An 18,781-nucleotide genomic window follows, 5' to 3' on the forward strand; every position below is an offset into this window, starting at 1 on the left:
TATTTTTGTACATCTTACCTCTCCAACAAAACTCCAAGTTTCTCAAAGATGGGTTAACTTCCATCTATTTCTAATATCTACGCAGAAAAGAATGAATCCCAAAAGAAAAATTATCTGTAGAAAACAACTGTTAGTGGTGAACATAAATTCTTTTGTTTCAAATTAAAATTTTAAAACTCAACTTGATTTGAATATACTGAAAGATATATTTGCCAATGTGGCATTTTGATAGAAATTCCACAAACTGCCATCCAATATTCTAATTCACTTGCTAGTCATCCTATTTGTATATAAAACTACTATACAATTATAAACCATTATCATATTAATGATTATTTTACCGATGTCCTGTTTTCCTGGTATCAGATATTACTTGTATCAATATTGTCATTTGAAGCCTATAGTTTTGACTTAACCGGTTCCTTCCATTTGCCTTACTTCAGACTAAAACACTGGAACCAAGTTACTTGGTTCTCAGAGGACAATGACCCACAAGAAATTTCTCAAGTTTTTTTTGTGTGTGTGCACTTAGCCTTATATAGCACATTCTTTTTCTTTGGAAATTGAATAATATTTTATTACCAGGGCCATAGATATTGCAAAGGAAGCCCAAGACATCCTGACCTTCCAAGCAAGGAATACTTTATCAGTGATAAATGCTAAAAGCAGCTCACCACATTCAAGACTTCCTTTTTAGTGTATTTTTTCCAAGTATTTAATACATTATTTACTGAAGACATGATTACTGTAACAGTAATTATAAATTACGGGGCATCTGGGTGGCTCAGTCAGTTGAGCGTCCGACTTCAGCTCAGGTCATGATCTCACAGCTTGTGATCTCCAGCCCCGCGTCGGACTCGGTGCTGACAGCTCAGAGCCTGGAGCCTGCTTTGGATTCTGTGTCTCCCTCTTTCTCTGCCCCTCCCCTGCTCATGCTCTGTCTCTCTCTCAAAATAAACAAATGTTAAAAAAACTTTTTTTAAAAAAGGAACTATAAATTAGAAGTGAATAAATGACCCAGAGGTAGGTTCTATATATACTTTTCCAAATGTTTTGTTGTTTCAATAATTACATTATTAATACTGTGTTTCCCACCTAAAGCACCTTGGTGCATGTCTTCAAATATTCATCTCGCCTTGGTTCCTATGCTGGAGGTACCTGAGCAATGGGGAAAAAAAAAAAAAACAAACTTGGCAAGGTACCAGGTGCCAAAGCTGCCAGCCAATAGCAATAGTGACCCTTTGTGAGCTTTCCCTGAGACTCTAAGGGGCAAAACAAATCCTCTTCAAACCAAAAAGAGATGTGAACAAGGACTATGATGCACACTATAGAAATCTGTCATCATCATCGTAAAGGGAATGAGAAAGGTACGAGGTGATCAATCGCCTTAGTGCAAAACTAGTCTTATCGTCTATAATTTAATAGAAGCTTGAGAACAAATCAACTGTTTTGAAAACCAGAGCAGGCTCCCAGCACTCATTCACAGCTTGGATTTCTCATTTCTGTGCAATGAATCTTAATCACTCACTGGGTTCTATTGTCCCAGCTTTCTCAAGTTCATTCTTTCAATGTGAAATATATTTTTACACATTTACAATTATGCTCCCAATATTTAGATTAGTATTTATATTTGATGAGAAATTAGTTTTAGGGGTGACAGAAAAGACAGAAGTAGGTCTTACTGATTAATATGGAAATATCAGAATCTATGGATATTTTATTATTTATTTATTATAGACAAAAGCTCATTTTTCTAAAGCCTTCAAGAATATACATTTGTCTCCCCCATGAGAAAGGAAAAAAATGTATTTTTAGGTCTGTGATTTTTAAAATCCTGGGCTGCTACTTTTCTTGTTAATGTTTTCTAGTTGGAAACTAAAAATACAAAATTTCCCTATTGAGCAAATTGACATTGTGTTTAGAATCCAATCTAAAAGAAATCAATAATTCTGTTCAGATTTGGAATGAGTTCATCAATTGTTTGACATTAAAACATTAAGGAAAACTGTATTATTATAATTCAATACAATAAACCAGTGTAACAAAATTATTTATATAAATAAAAGCATATATAGACAACCCAGCCTAAAAGCAGTATGAGCCCTCCTGAGCTTCTCTCTTCCAATTCCATTTGCTTCTTTGCACATACTACATAACTGGATTTGTTATATGTTTATCGGACTATTCACTGTGTTTATGGCAGTATGCCATAAACACAGTGAATCAGTATATAAAATAGTATATAATATTAAAATATTTTCAGATGCACATTTATATATGCATTTATGCAATTAAGACTTTGCGCCTGTATCTATTCCTTCTTTAGGCAGACTATAAATTCCTTACAAAAAAGGGCCATGTTTTATAATTAATGATATTGCTGGTGCTTACTGTGATATAGGAAGCTGGTAAAGAAAGAAAGATTTCTGGACGTCCTTTCTTCATACAAGAAATAGAAATGGCATTACATATCAATCCTACCCACCTGAAAGAGAAAGTGACCATCTTTGAAGGGTCTCTGCTAAGAAACTGTAGGACATCTTCTCAGTGAATAAGAAAAGACAGTTTTTCCAAGCCACATGTTTCTCTTTGTAATCAAAAGTTACAATAAGCATATGAAAAGCACAGTTCTCAGAAAGAACTCTTTCATCATTTAAACCATTACCTGTTCATTTACTATTCAAGGTTATCATCAATCACATGGGTAACCTAAGATCAGAAAGACAATGTGAGCTACCTAAATATTTGCCATCTACTCCATCTACTCTTCAGGCAGCACTACCCAGAACATTGGCCTGATTTTTTTTTAAAGCCAGTGACTGTGGACTTAAATACAAGATGCAATGAGCTGCAAATAAGACAAAAACATGGGCTTGACCAAAAAGAGCACATGTCCTGGAATACAGACTTGCCACATGCAAACAAAAATAAATCTTTCATCTTTCATACTTAGAAGGGAACGTTTAAAATTCAGTATTAAAATTTAATTAGTAACTTTGACCTTGAGTGCAACTTTTAGTGATAAATATTACACCAGTGCTCAGATTTTGAGATTTATGATCTCATGTTCTCGAAAAAGGCCTAGCACCTCCGTGTTCCTGAAATAATTGATCTGTCTCTTACAAGTGTTATTTTCCTGAAACCAACATCTGTCTTAGGAAGAAAAGTACAAACTGATGAAAATATCTGCTATATTTAAGATATCCAAAAGAGCTACCACAATTTGCATCTAACACATTACTATATTTATAAAAGCAGTCAAGATCATAAATTGATAATTTTCTTAGCACACAATAGAAGAAAAAATAAACTGCAAAGCCATTTGCAAGTATTTTCTATAAAGATTAACCACAATTATTAATAAAGAGTGAATGTTTTATATGTGCTAACAACACACGATGCAAACCCATAGCTTACATTTTTCTTGGTTTGAACAGAACCCCACAAATATGTTCTCAACTTGGGAGGTTTTTCTTTCTTTTGTTTCTATAATGCAATCACAAACACTATTCTAACTCCACCAAAAAACTCTCAACCACCAGTCTTGATTGTTTCTTTTTTTTTAAATGTTTATTTATTTTTGACAGAGAGAGAGAGAGAGAGAGAGAGAGAGAGCGCGCGAGAGAGAGCGCGCGCGCGCGCATGCACATGAGCGGGGGAGGGGCAGAGAGAGAGAGAGAGGGAGACACAGAATCTGAAGCGGACTCCAGGCTCCGAGCAGTCAGCACAGAGCCCGATGCGGGGCTCGAATTCACGGAGTAGGAGATCGTGACCTGAGCTGAAGCCTGACGCTCAACCAACTGAGCCACCCAGGCGCCCCTGATTGTTTCTCTTCTTAAAGATACACAAAATATCATGGCCATCAGATAAGCAGGGAATACCGGCAAATCTGAAAACAACTATATTTATGTAACATCTAGCCTCAATGGAAACTCAACATAAAAATCTGGGTCTGTGTGCAAAGAAATAACTGGCAAATATCACTGATTCTTCTATGCATGACAAAATGTCCGATATTAAGCTCCTTGCTCTACCATAAAGTAATTATTATAATAACTGCCACCCCTTATTATTTACTACATACTTGGGGCTGTTATAAAGTGCTTTATGCCTATTAACTCGTGTAACACTTATTACTCATGCTCACAACTCTGTAAGGTAGGTACTATTATTAGTATCCTTTCAATGAGGAAAGGACAGCAGAGAGAAGGGAAGAAATTGCCACAGGTCAACAGCAAGTGAGCACCTAAGTTGAGTCCCGAGTCACTGTGCCTCAGAGCCATGCTTCTTACCCCTAGATTATTCAATGCTCCGTTACTGTACTTGTGCACTTTGTCAGCAGGAGGAATTTAAAAAGCAAGAGAGCCAACGCACGCACAAAAAGCATACAACAATTCATTAATTCACTTAACAAACACTTCTTAGGCACCTACCACCCATATAACTATGCATTAAGTTCCTTTCCAAAACGAGAGGCCTTACAGTTAGTCGGTCTTTTGTACAAGCCACCCCAAGTGAGGCCCTGGAAAACACTAGATGTATTCGCACTCAGATATGTCAACTAAATTAGCTAGAAAAGATGAAAGGAATTTCCATGGTAAAAGCACGAGCAGCAAATAATGCCCCTTGCAAGCAGTTTGTCCCTGCTGAGAAAGCCTCAATTTTACAGATTTCTCATTTAAACGTCTTAGAATGAATGTAAAAACTATGAAAATATGCTAAATGATACTCAAGACCAACCCAGTGCAGGGCAGTGATCAAGGAAGGGTTAACTTTGAACCTAAAAGCTAGCAACTTCCCAACAGAAAGAAACAAAGATGCACACATAACTCAGCCAGACATCAAAAGACACCTACAGGGAGAAACACTTGTTTTCACGTTAGCATATACAACAAGCAAGATCAACGATTTGTTTTTGTTTTGTTTTGTTTTTTGTTTTCAAAAATGTAGAGAAATGAGAAAATGCTCATATATAATTACCATACCTAATGGAAAACTATATGGTACACAATCTGTGTGTGTGGGGGTGTGTCTGCATGTATATATACATGTTTCTTTCCCCTTACAAACATACCGGACCACATCTTTTGTATTTTTAAGTTTATTCTTCATGAAGTTCTAAAATCTGTGGACAATTAGGAATACCAGAGCCGCTGTACATATACAAAGCCATGAACTTGAGCATACACTATTATATTACTGGTCCACTTTGTTATACTTACCACCTGTGAATTCACTATAACTCTCTTTAGAAAAGCTAAGGGCTCCTAAAAATTCCAGCTATAAAGTCAATTGTTAATAGTCAAATGTGTTCCTATTGACACATTACAGAAATGCATTTCCCTGGAAGAAAACGGATTAAATTAAAATGTCCACAGAAGAAAGAGAAAATATTTTTAAAATAACACTTGTAAAGGTTAGATCATTTTCTGAAATAAAAATATAGTACACCTCACACAAAATAAGAAGAAAAAAATCTGTTCACAGCCATGCACTCATACTAAATAGAACTGAAGAAGTCACTTCTAAATATTACTGCAGAATCCTCTGCAAAGGGTACTGTGTTGGGAATTTTGAACTATTAAAATAAACCAGAACACCTATTTTTTTTTAATGGCCTCAATTTTGTTCTGTAGTTAAAAGATTTAAACTGATCTCAGGACATAAGTGAGGCAATTTCTAGCCAGAGGCAACAAAGGTCCTATAAATCTTTTCCAACAGCTCATAAATTGGCATGGCTACCATGGGTGTGGTTTCAGTTAAAAGCTAGAATGCTTTGAAAGCTCAGGTTTACAACTAGGTGAATGCTGTTTACGATGAGAAAACAAAACACAATCCAGATTATTTTCCAGCAAGGTTGCTTCATGCCCCACCTGATTTATTATCAAATTCATATATTTGGAATCCTTTGGCCATGAGTACCCTTTACCCATAATAATAAGACCATTTACACAACAAACCTTTGGTAATTAAACTGAGGAAGGCATTGTTTAATGGGTGGAAAAATAATTATACTAAAATAATGATAAACAAACCTCATGATGTTAAATAGAAAACAACTGTATGCTCTCTGCAGACAAATAATTGGTCTCAAAGGAGGATACTTGTTCACCAAGTCTTTAAATTCATTCTTCTATCATAAAATAGTACAGATGAAGGATGAAGAAAAGTATTTTCCCAAAAGAGGAGGGTACCAAAATTGTCTAGTTTATGAACTTCCTTCACCCCCTTAGAAAATGCTAATTTTGGGGGTGCCTGGGTGGTTCAGTCGGTTGAGCATCTGACTTCAGCTCAGGTCATGATCTCGCAGTTCATGGGTTCGAGCCCCGCATCAGGCTCTGTGAGGACAGTTCAGAGCCTGGAGCCTGCTTTGGATTCTGTGTCTCCCTCTCTCTCTGCCCCTCCCCGGCTCATGCTGTCTCTAACTCTCAAGAATAAACAAACATTAAAAAAATTAAAAAAACAAAAAAAAAACAAAAAAAGAAAATGCTAATTAAAAAAAATTTTTTTTTCAACATTTATTTATTTTTGGGACAGAGAGAGACAGAGCATGAACGGGGGAGGGGCAGAGAGAGAGGAAGACACAGAATCGGAAACAGGCTCCAGGCTCTGAGCCATCAGCCCAGAGCCTGACGCGGGGCTCGAACTCACGGACCGCGAGATCGTGACCTGGCTGAAGTCGGACGCTTAACCGACTGCGCCACCCAGGCGCCCCAGAAAATGCTAATTTTTAAATGCTAGCTTGTTGGATGATCTTCTTTCCACATTTGGGAAGAAGGGGAGGGTGTTGGATATACTGGCATTAACCAGGGAGCCTGAAGCTGTTCAGCAAGTAAATACCCAGCTCGATGGCTGGTTCTTGAGTGCAGTACTGGTGGTTACTCATCACGTGAGCCTATCCCAGGAAGCACTGTCAGGTAAATGATTTACACAGTAGACTGGCGCCTCCTCGTCACTCATCACATACCAAACTGCCAGGAACAAAGGCCAACAATCCGTCTGACCTTCTACAGCAATTCTCATATACTTTCATAATCACTTAACTGAAGTTATGATTACAGACAAGTAATCAAAAACACACCTGGATCCACCTGTCTCGGGTTTCTTCGTAGTCCATTGGTCCGTTTCTATGCAGAAAAGTGAAACAAAGCAAAACAAAGATTTTGCATTAGTAAAATTGTATTAATATGTGATACTTCGGAAGGCCAATAAATGTTTCACTTTTTCCATTTAAAAGTATGACTGAATTTGAGCGAAACGTGCTTCTACCATGTTTGTAATTTAACATTTTTGTTTCTCTAATAAGTCTTTCACTTGAACATCTATAATTGATGTTGCTGATACAACACCACAGAAAAGAAAGATCTTTTCATTTGCCATCTCTGGGTATTATGGCACAAAAAAAATTTTTTTGGAAGTCATAGTGAACAGAGGAATTATTAGAACAAAGCCCAAGTAGCTATTCTTGGTTGGAAAATGCTCCCAGCAAAGACATGTGATGTCTAAAACTCTAACTCAGCTATTTCTGAGGCCTGACAGGCCAGAGACTAGAGAAGATATACAACCTCAAAACCAAGATCTGAAGCTCTGACTTTAACAAACATTTAACTGAGAATGGTGTTTTAAATATGGTCACTTGCATCTCAATACTTTAAGAAATAAAACAGGCATGCAGCTTGTGAAACATGAAAGTTAATTTTTATCATAGAAAAGAAAGCCATATGAAAAATTGTGCATTACAAAAATTATAAATAAGATGCAAAACAAATTTTAAATGTTTGAAAATGTGTGGTTATATGTTCCATTTCACAAATAATTAAATTCATTCCCACCTAATAAGTAATCTCACTAATTAATAAGGACTTATCACTTTTTATTATACAACTGGATGAAATGCTGAGTCTGTAAGACCACAAAATTTAGATTTTTACAAAAGCAATTTTCTCTCTGTGTTGGGGTTTTTGCCTGTGTTTGGAGGAGACTTGGGTTCATTCAGAGCACACTTGGCTTTGCTAAGCACATATTAACCATGGATTTTTCTTAGGGTTCCTCTTGCTGTTTTCATTCACAAGTTAAATGGGTGAAATAGGTTCTTACAGCCTTCCTGTCTCAAAGCTCATCGAGCAGACTTTCAGGATTCTCAAGGTGGGAGAAAACTGAAGAAATTTTTACAATTTTTGTTTTTAACCAAACTACTTTCAAAATGGATTTGAAAAAGCCCAATATGATCATTAAAATCAGCGGTGAACCTGTGTTGAGCAAGATGGGTAACTGTACTGGAAAAACTAGTATAAAGAGAACTGTTATAAGTGAGAAGAAAATGTCTCTCTGGGCTCTTGGTAGACAAGGCACAAAAAGGAGAAGCGTGAGAATCCAAGATTCATAGCTGATAATTTAGAAGAAAGCTGCTTTCAATGAAAATATCTGTTCTCCCTGAAATGTTGTAACATTTTGCAGAGCTCTCTCTATAAAGGACAATGACCACAACTGACAATATTTTCAACAGGAAAATAGATAATGACGGATATCATGTTGCTACTTACTTCCTACATATCCCTTCACCTTCTTAATGTAAAGAAGCTGCCTTTCTGTGCTCTTATACCGTATACAATCAAAATGCTGGAGGCAAGAAAGGAATAAAACCTTAGGGCCTTATTCCTGGAATCCCCAAACTAGTACCATTTAAAAATCATAGACTTAAAATGTGGAAAAGAACACTTGGGTTTAAGACCAATGCTATACTACCTGAAGTGAGGACTGAAATAGAGAATAATTTGCAACAACACAGATGGACCTAGATGGTATAATACTAAATGACATAAGTCAGAGAAAGATAAATACCATATGATTTCATTCACATGGGCAATTTAGAAACAAAAACGAACAAAGAAAAAAAGAGAAAATGAACATACAGATTGTTAAGTACAGAGAACAAACTGGTGATTCCCAGAGCGGTGGTGGAGGTGGCTGAAATAAAGGGGATGAAGAGTACATTTATGTGGTGAACACTGAGTAATGAACAGGACTATGAATCGTTGCACTGTGCACCTGAAACTGATATAACACTGTATGAAAAAAACAATAGAGAAGGGAGCCTGGGAGGCTCAGTCAGTTAAGCATCTAACTCTTAACTTCAGCTCAGGTCATGCGCTGACAGTGTGGAGCCTGCTTGGGATTCTCTGTCTCCCTCTCTTTCTGCCTCTTCCCCTGCTCGTGTGCACACTCCATCCAAAAGAGAGAGAGTGAGAGAGATTGAACATGGTATAATTATTAAGAATATGGATTCTAGGGGCACCTGGGTGACTTAGTCGGTTAAGTGGCCAACTTCACCTCAGGTCATGATCTCGCAGTCCATGAGTTCAAGCCCCGCGTCGGGCTCTCTGCTGACAGCTCAGGCCTGGAGCCTGCTTCAGATTTGGTGTCTCCCTCTCTCTGCCCCTCCTCTGCTCGCACTCTGTCTCTCTCAAAAATAAATAAATATTTTAAAAAATTAAAAAAAAAAAAGAATATGGATTCCAGAATCAGACTGCCTGAGTTCCAATTCAGACCTTGTCACTTGGCACCTGCTGTTTGACTGTGAGCATCTCTGTGCCTCAGTATTCTCACGTATAAAATGGGGATAATAATAGCACCTACTTCACAGCATTTGTAGTGAGAATTAAATGAGTCCTGTGAAATGCCTGGAACACTTCCGGCCACACAGTTAAGTGACAACTTTACTGTTGTTGTTAATAATGATAATAACAATAATAATATCATCATCATCATTACTATTAACTTCATGGTATTTTGACTGTTTACATGCACACAAATTACAAACTGTTTTTCTAAAGTTATTGCCCTACTGCTTATGTTTTAGGTTTTTCCTCCTGATAAATCAGTGACCCCGAAAACAAATTTTTCTACAGGAAGAATGAGTGTAATTATGATTTGTTGTATTGAAAAACAAATTTTTTTTCAGCTACTTATACCAAATGCCTTTGGAGATTTATTTTACTTTAAAAGTACCCAGGGGCTCTTGGGTGGCTCAGCTAGTTAAGCATCAGACTTCAGCTCGGTTGTGATCTCAGGGTTCGTGGGTTTGAGCCCCATGTCGGGCTCTGTGTTGACAGCTCAGAGCCTGGAGCCTGCTTTGGATTCTGTGTCCTCCTCTCTCTCTGCCCCTTCCCAGCTCATGCTCTGTCTCTCTCTCCAAAATAAACAAACATTAAAAAAAAAAATTAAACAAAGCATCTAAAAACTATTTTACATTGTAAAAAAATTTGCAAATATTTAGCAGACCATAAACAATTTTAAAATGCTAATTTCAATTGTCATTCTGTCATATTCCATCCCACCTACTCCCCTCCCCCACCTATATTCTCAAAAGCTTGGACAGAGCTTCTGTCCCTAGCAGGGAGAGGAGAGAAAACAGGAGTGCACACCTAGAGGCAATCCCTGGGAGCTGTCAAATGCAGCCCCATGAGATCAGGAGAAATGGTCTTTAGAACTTTCTCAATCTTCTTTGATCAAACTAGAAGGGGCAGGGGAGGGGACAACCAACCAACCTAATTTTAGAAGCATTTGAGTTATTTCTTGCTTCATTACCCATTACCTTGTCTTTCTCTAAAAGAAATACTTTTATCATCCAAGAATCTCTTCTTGCCTCTTGGGATAAACTTAATTCTCTGTTGATTTTACCAACAAAATAAGCAAAAGGTTCATTTGCTATGTAACTGGCTTTGGTACCTCAGTTTTAAAGGTAAAAAAAAAAAAAACAAAACCAAATTAAGGAATGGATTTAGAGTGCATATGTGTTAAATAGATAGGTAATAATAATCTTACTTCCCACAGCTGAAGGCAGCTTCTGAAGGCCCACTCCAGAATAGAACATGGGATGAACATGAAGGGGGCTCATGAAGGCCTACAGATCCTGTAGCTATTAAAAACTGACCTATCTTAAGAATAAAGTGTAAAATTAAAAATTACAAAGTCACAATCATAGCTACTGAAAGGGGAACAGAATAGGACTACAAACTGGTATATGGAGAGAAAGAACTTCAAGGGTGGGGAAACTACAGATGACAGAGCTTACAAAAGGTTTTATTATTTACTACTAGGAAGACTCCTGAACATCATACAAGCCTCTGCCTCAGAGAATTAAACCACCCTCCACACAGTCTTGGTGGAAAAGCATAAAGTGCAAGATGCTTCTTAACGTTTTTTTGCGACATTTCTCCTTAAACCAAGTTAAGGTTTCCAAATAGATTGGGTAATATAAGAGCTTACTATAATTATGCACCCAAAATAAAGATGAGCAGAATCACACATTAAATAAAAATTGCACTTATTGTATTCAATACTTAAGCAAGTCACAAAACCACTGATGCTGCATTAAAAAAAAGTCAACGTGAAAATTAATTCATTTCATAATAGGCTTCCGTGTCATTTTTTAAAAGGATAAAATGCTTGGAGAGAATTATTTAGTATCATATGAAAATTATTAACTACTTCTTATTAGCACACTTTCTGTAAATACACCCACTTCACATTACTTAAATAAAATCAAGTGAGATCATCTTCTTTGGAAAAAATAATAATAAATATAGCTAATAGGGTAAATGTAAAGTAATACTTCGTTCAAGTTCAGAGTTCTGTCTCAATAATCTAAGGAAGTGTGAGAATAAGAGAAAGCAGGCCACTTTCCAAAATCTTCATTGGCAGCACCCTTATAGTCCTGATGAAAAATCTGACCTGACAACTAAACAGTAAAAGAAATTTCACATTAATTAATTTTAGCCCTAGAAAAGCCTACATAAACTATTTTTATGATATTCCTTGATCTAAATTCTAGACTAAAATTCTTAACTGAAACACTGAAGAAGTGCATATGAGCATCCCCATAGCACATTCTTGATACCCTATATGTGCAAATTATGCACTTATGCAAAAGAGAAGCAGAAATAATTGCTTATTTAATCTTACTGTGCTTTTCATTATTTTCAAAATATAAATGCCAGCCTATTAAAAAATATTATACCACCCTTAATGATACATAATTATTACATTAAAAAAAATTTGTATAGAATGTTTTTTTTGTCATTCTTTTACTCTGAAATTCTCAAATTACTGTACTTTCGATTCACATAACCAATCACATACATTTTATATTTTAATTTTCTCCATGATACTATTTTTGGGAGGTCAGATGAGAAATCTGCTACTTTTGGTTAAAGGCCAAGGCAACGGTTGTCTGGAATCTGTCATATTTCTCATTCTTTCATATTTTTTTTAAATACCTTTATTCTGAGAGGTGACAGGGATCACACAGTTCTAAGCCATTAGACCTTAAACTGTGTTAAGCTGAAAAAAAATGCTATCAGATCTTGCTTTTGATCAATAAGACACGATACAAATCATGTTTGTGCTCAAATAGACAACTACTAGAAACATGAAACCACATTCTGAGATGAACACTGTTAGAACTTTTCAGGACTAGCAAATGTTGGGCAGCCATGCAATGTTTCATGACAGGGACACATCTACCAACTCCCTGGGGGGAGGGCTACCTTCCTTCTGTACTAGTAGGATCAAAGATATTTATTCCAAAGAAATGAATATAGTTGCATTAACTTTTACAAACCTCAGGGTTTTGTGGAATTCTGCAGGAAACTAGGGAAAAGTATCCCGATATTAGGGCCACATGTTGTTAGAGTATTTGAAATTTACCTGAATAAGTACCTAAGTATGATGTTTCCATATCACACACATTCTTAAATATTCACATTTTCCCTCTACCTAAGATCTCCAGACAGTGACTGAAAATTCCTCTGATCTAACCTGTGCATTTAATTCATAAGCACTTGATTTCTCTAGCTCTGTTTCTATCCATTTTAAGACACACATTTAGCATTCTAAAAGCTCAAGCCTGCTTAAGTTAACAAACAACCTGAAATGCAAAAGTTATATAAAAAAATTTTAAATGTTAATCTTACCTCCGGTGGTTTGAGTGTCCCTTGTTCTGAAACAAATGTAAAAATTGGCATTGTCAGTGTAAAGTTATTTTGTTTAGTTAGCAACCTTAGCTTGTTCTCTGCAGCTTGGTAAAACACTGCTGCTTTGTTTCCCTAACTAATACTTGTAATATATTTCCAGGGTCCCTCAGGCTGGGCTAGTAATTGTTTTGCAACCCAGGTTCTCTTGCCTTATTGGCTTGTCAGGAAAGTGACTCACAGTTCTAAATGACTTCTAGGTTATGCTTAACTTTTTCAATTGTTGATTAAGCAATGTCAATCCAACCACATAAAGCTCCTTGAAACAGAGGCTTGCACTAAATTTACATGCATGAGAAAAAGCTAGGTGGGAACCTTTCAACACACCTAGTTTTAAGTCTAAACGCACTAAGTTACACAAAGGTATTTCATTGAGTATAACAACTGTGAATTTAACACTGTACAGTATTGCTTATGAATTTTTTTTCATTAAGTGGCTGTAACTCTTATTTTTTTAATTTTTGGGGGGAAAGACAGTTTAATTTAAAGATGGAAATACAAAACTGACAGGATTCGACCTCAATGCTAATTTTTCCCTTTCATCTTTAGTTTCCTCGTCTGTAAGCAGAAACAACAATCTACTCATTACATTTGAGTTCTTGAAAATGACTAACAGTTGTAAAGGACCCGGAGATCTGCAGGTGATGAGTACAGTGGCAGAAGGGTGAAGGGTTGTTCTGAAAGTAAAGGCAACACACTGCACGTGGACACCTGCTGGATACTTATGCTTCCTTTCTCCATACCCAAGAGCACCTACACATGTTATTGCTTTTCCAGGCTGTGATGGCAAACACCTTGTCATTTTGAGTCTATGCCTGACTGCTCCCATCCAAAATGATCTTCTGAAGAGGGATCTGAGAAAAAGAAGAAACTGAGGGAAACACCAGAAAAGAAAGGACAGGCCTAAATGAGAGCTTTGTAAGCTGTTTCAGTAAGACCATACAAGAAGTCCCACAACCCGAGTTCAAGGGGAAAATTCCAACCTGAACACCTGACTAGCTGCCACAGATTGCTTTACACAGGAAGCTGCCTGGGGCATGGAACAGAAGGTTGTTTTGTTTTGTTTTATAAAAGAGTACTTCTGATTAATGCAAATGGAAGACTCATGACCAAAGTCACCTTTCCATAGAAAAGTTAAGTGTGCACTCCCCTGTCAATTTCAAGCCCCACGCCACCAGCTTTCACAAATGACTGCCTTCTATGAAGGCATCTTTGCCAGGTTTAAAGTTGGCCTTTACAAAGGAGTATTCCTGGACAGAAAGCTATTTCACTTATTTTCCTCATTTAGAAATAAGCAATGTTTCAGAAGATAGACTGCCTAAGAGGTTTGTGGAAAGGGTCTCTATAGGTACCATTTGGCTGGATGCTGTGTCAAGACTAAGAACCCAGGTTAGGTGAACTTAGGTTCCTAACAGCAGGTGTGACACCTGTTTTGCTGGTTTGACCAGAAAGACTTATATTCCAGAATAGCCCTAAACTACTTTTTTTTTTTCTCCTACTGGTGCGTTAGAGAAAGAGCCTGAACTGAGAATCATAAACTGCAAGAAGCACCAAATGGGAGAGGAGTTTAAGTTTTCCATCTAAGGAGACTGAGAAAGGCTGGCTATTTCCAGATGTCCTCCAAAACGGAAAAACCTCAGATCTTTTGGGTTCAGTGTTCATAAATGAATATGCAACTTAATTTCAATTCAAAATTACCATTTTTTTTTCTGACTCTTTGCATATAAGTATTTTTATGTCCTTGTGAGTAGGTCTTTTACAGCATGTTTTAAATGTATTATATTTTTGTATAAAACCTATGATCGCCGATGTGACAGTAAGTGAGACACTATGGTCCACGAGGGTCATCTGGTTGCTCCTCAGAAAGGGGAAAAGATGGCATCTAAGGTGGTCATCTAACTATGCAGACACTTGTACCTCTTTACCCAGAAACTAAGATCTAGGAATAGAAGACTCTCACTGACAGGCTCTTCATATTTTGTTATGTAGTGTGTAAGTTCAATGTGGCCAGCTCCCTGCATGAGTAAGCACCTATTACAGGACTCAAGAGAGTGAGAGGTCCCAGCAAGGCACACAGGTGACTGGTACAAAGCCAGAAGCAATCCAGACTGGGCTGACCACCTTACCCAATCTCTCTCTTTCATTTACGCACTTCCTGTTGGCTCCTGCTTTCTCTCTTTGGATGTCTCATCAGCTTTCCTTGTAATTCTGATTAAATGTACTAAGAACTCCTCTACACAAAGCCTCTTCATTGTAATCCAAGTAGGAAAAATGGAAAAGAGGCTTTGTGCTGGATGTAACTCCAACTCTAAGGACCTGAGTTCTTATTTAGGGCTTACCTTTTCCTTGCCACCACTTCCTGTCCTCATGGCTACCATATCTACCCTCTATACCCTGTCACCCAGGAAAGAGGCCCACGTCCTCCATAGAGTTGGTATGGAGAAGTTCACACTTTGATCTTCTCACACTGGGTCTAGCAGAGTGGCTCTTAAAAGTCTCAGCTTTTATTTACTTCTGTGTCATAGTAGGTTTCTGTAAATTTTCTAAGAATAGTGCAAAACCCAAAGGTCTTGAAATAACTCTTAGAACCTGTTTTAAGTTCAGCAATTCTTATCTTATTACTTTTGTACTTACCCTAGTGGCCACAGCATTGAACTATTTGCCTCCTTTATAAACAAAATCTAAATTCTGATAACCATACTAATGCAACAGCTTAACTTATACTAAAATAACAGTGATGAGAGAGGAAGACCCAACTGCCAAAATTGCTTTATACATTTTCAAGTAAAGGCTCATTCTGGCTAGAAAAATAGAATAAGGGCCTCTTTCAATGAAATATTCTATGGAAAGGTTGCTTTAATTTTGAAGTCTCCAACACCATCTTCAATCTCCTCTTGATATGTACCCAAAACTACTATGGCAGGTACTTGGGTCCCTAAAAAAACACTTTGTGTGTCACAGTTCTGCATCAAGATCAAGATAATAAGGGCTGATGACCATCAAATCTATTTTAGCTGAATTCTGACCAAACAGAAAGGTTGCTGCTTGAGATCTGATGAAAAAGTCTTTCTTTCTGTCCTCTCTTTTTTCTCCTGGGAACTTCCTTAGGAGAGTAATTCAATTCTTCAAGTTTCCCAAAGTTTTTAATCCTCAACTTGTCTTTACCCCGCAGCCTATTCTCAGACTGCTATTGATCAAACTATAAAATGTTCTTACCCTTTCAAGAGCCTTTCTAGATGGTGACTCACAGGCCCTCAAGGGGTTTATACCTTGCATTCTTTCATCAAGTCCCGACTGGTTTAATGTAATTCAGAGAAGGGGTGTTACTGAGGTGCTTGGAGGCTTTGCAGAACTCCATCTTCAATGCCAGCACAGGGTTCAATGTGCATATTTGTGTAAAAGAATTGTTTTCCACCGAGGCTTTAGATTCACTTAATACAATTCATTTGTTTAAACAAAAAATTCAGTCCTATTATATTTGTTTTTCCAATACAAGTGGCTCTCAAAGCATACAATATTACACAATTTGCTCTCTTATCTGAAGTTCTATTTGTTAAGACTAAACAAATCAATGTCCAGTAAGACGGTTGGTCTCAAAAGAAGCCACAGAAAAGTAATAACCAGAATAGCTTTTGAAGGCGCCTTGTCATCATGGCTAACATGCTATTTTTGTCAAACATTAAAACTAAAAGACAGTTGAACTGATAAAATTTTGAAGTTAAACAAATGTTAAGTTCACCACTCAGATCTATAACAATATTGGGAAGAAAAAAGTTTAAATACTTGGAAAGAGATTTTGATTTCAAGTCTTTTCAAGAGCTCTAACAGACCACATGATATTTTCCAGTTTACTTTAATAATCATTAGTATATCACTAAACTCACCCAAATAGTTAAGTGGAAGGAATAATAACCAACCATGAGAATAAAATTTTCTTGGTAAATTAAAAAAAGAGGGCTAATTTATGGGAAAGGCTTTAAGTCATATGAAGTAGAACCAAAGTCATTTTTTGGTAATGAAATCAATGACCAAGTCTCAGTTCATGTAAAAGCAATCTGATAAAATGCCTAGTGGCACAAGGCTGAAATAAAACTATGCTCTAAGAGCTTACCTCTTATGATAAAATACCGCACTATTATTAATAAAAAAGGCATTTCAGATGCCTTTTGGGGTAGAGGTTCTAGGTAACAATCCTGCAGGTTTAAACCATTAGGATACCAAGGCAACTTCCTTCCAATTAGGAATGGCTATAGCAGCAGCAGGAGCAGGAGCTGGCCTAGATAAAAGAACGATTAAACAGAGAAGCAAATGGGGACCTGCTTTGGTTAAATATTAGAGCAGCTGAAGCTTGCATTCCCACTAAAGGAAAAGATGCATTAAACCAAAGTTTCTGCTCCAGCAATATTTGCCTTCCAGTGCGACTTTCTTTGTTTAAACTGAGAGGCTGCAAAGCAAGCTATTATTGATCAAAGTCAGAGTAAGAAGGGTTTAGCAGGGGAAAAACACAAGTGCTCCCAAAAGGTCGCAGTTTGGATTAGACCCTCTTGGTGGTGTGCTGTGAGAAAGAAATGCCATTCTAGAATTGCATCAGCTCTGCAGCGACTTGTTGAGAGAGTCTCATGTAATGGAGTCCATACCTATTCATTATTAAGGTTGGAAAGTTCTGGCAGCACACTTCAGAGGCCATGTACGTGTTGATCATTGAGGTTGCCATGGTGAATGTGAAGGCATCAACTCAAGTTCAGTGAAAATGAGAGAGGGAAATTGCCTGCTCTTCATATCCATGCAAATTCTCAAATGTTAAGACATAAACTAATCACCCAGCCTTCAAATTTGTTTCTAAGTTGCACAGTTTGTCTTATAAATACAAAACAGAAAACTAAAAACACCTTTTTAAAATATTTCAAATGCACTTGAATTAATAATCTGTCATAGTTCAATATTAATATAAATGACTTACTTCATTCAGAAATGCACTGCATTTTTGCCAAGTAATTATTTCAAAGATGAATGAAAACTAGGTAAATTTAAGGGTGACAGAGCAAGAAACATAAAAGGTTTCTAAATTCAGGGAAGACAACATCCAAATAAGGCTTAAGTTCCACAAAAAGAAATGCCTAAGAGCTATTTCACATGCTGATTGGTTAGTGTCTAGCTACATCCAACACTATTAAAGATTGTATTGGAGCAGAGATATCCCTATCTGGGGAAAAGGGAATAACAACTTGAGGTTAAGCATCCTGACTTTGGACTTGGTACTAAGGGATGAATACAAAAGATGAAAATACGTTCCCTACAGGAATGAACACATACTCTACTAGAGGAAATGAAAAGTGCCCAAACCGTCCATGTATTCCACACATTGTCTACCTCCCCATGTAATTAAGTTGAGGCTAATGTAACTATTTTTAACCAATACAGTGTGATTAAAAGGAAAAAAAAAGTGTTATTCATTTCAGTTTATGAGGTTTTAAGAACAGCTACTGGGAAGCCATGTGTTGAATTTGCAAAGTCCCAAGATGGAACCAGCTCAGATCCCCAAGCCATTTCTTAGAAGGGAGCTACCTTGGAGGGCTTTGGAACTCACAGCCAAGAGTGCATGTGTGAAAAATCAATGTTTATGTAGTAAACCCAATGGGATTTGAAGTATTTTAGGAGTGTTTTAGTTGCTTAACAGCAAATACATAAAACCTACATACAAACTAATTAGAGAACAATTTAATTCACACTACTGTTGGGTGGCAAGGTGA

At 37.0% G+C, this 18,781-nt stretch overlaps 1 protein-coding gene across 2 annotated transcripts in view; it reads right to left on the bottom strand.

Annotated features, from left to right (window-relative positions):
• The window catches only part of VAV3 (vav guanine nucleotide exchange factor 3), a 355,073-nt gene that overhangs the window by 100,431 nt on the left and 235,861 nt on the right, over positions 1-18,781 (bottom strand). For both annotated transcript variants that reach the window (XM_086717722.1, XM_086717723.1), the window contains exons 18-19: positions 12,975-13,000; positions 7,082-7,127 (exon numbers count right to left, since the gene is read on the bottom strand). In XM_086717722.1, coding sequence (XP_086573848.1) covers positions 7,082-7,127; positions 12,975-13,000 — 72 coding nt within the window. The remainder of the gene's footprint in view (positions 1-7,081; positions 7,128-12,974; positions 13,001-18,781) is intronic.

Source organism: Puma concolor, chromosome C1 (genome assembly GCF_028749965.1).
Source record: "Puma concolor isolate L17-30 chromosome C1, mPumCon1.1.hap2, whole genome shotgun sequence".
In the NCBI taxonomy this organism is placed as follows: Eukaryota; Metazoa; Chordata; class Mammalia; order Carnivora; family Felidae; genus Puma; species Puma concolor.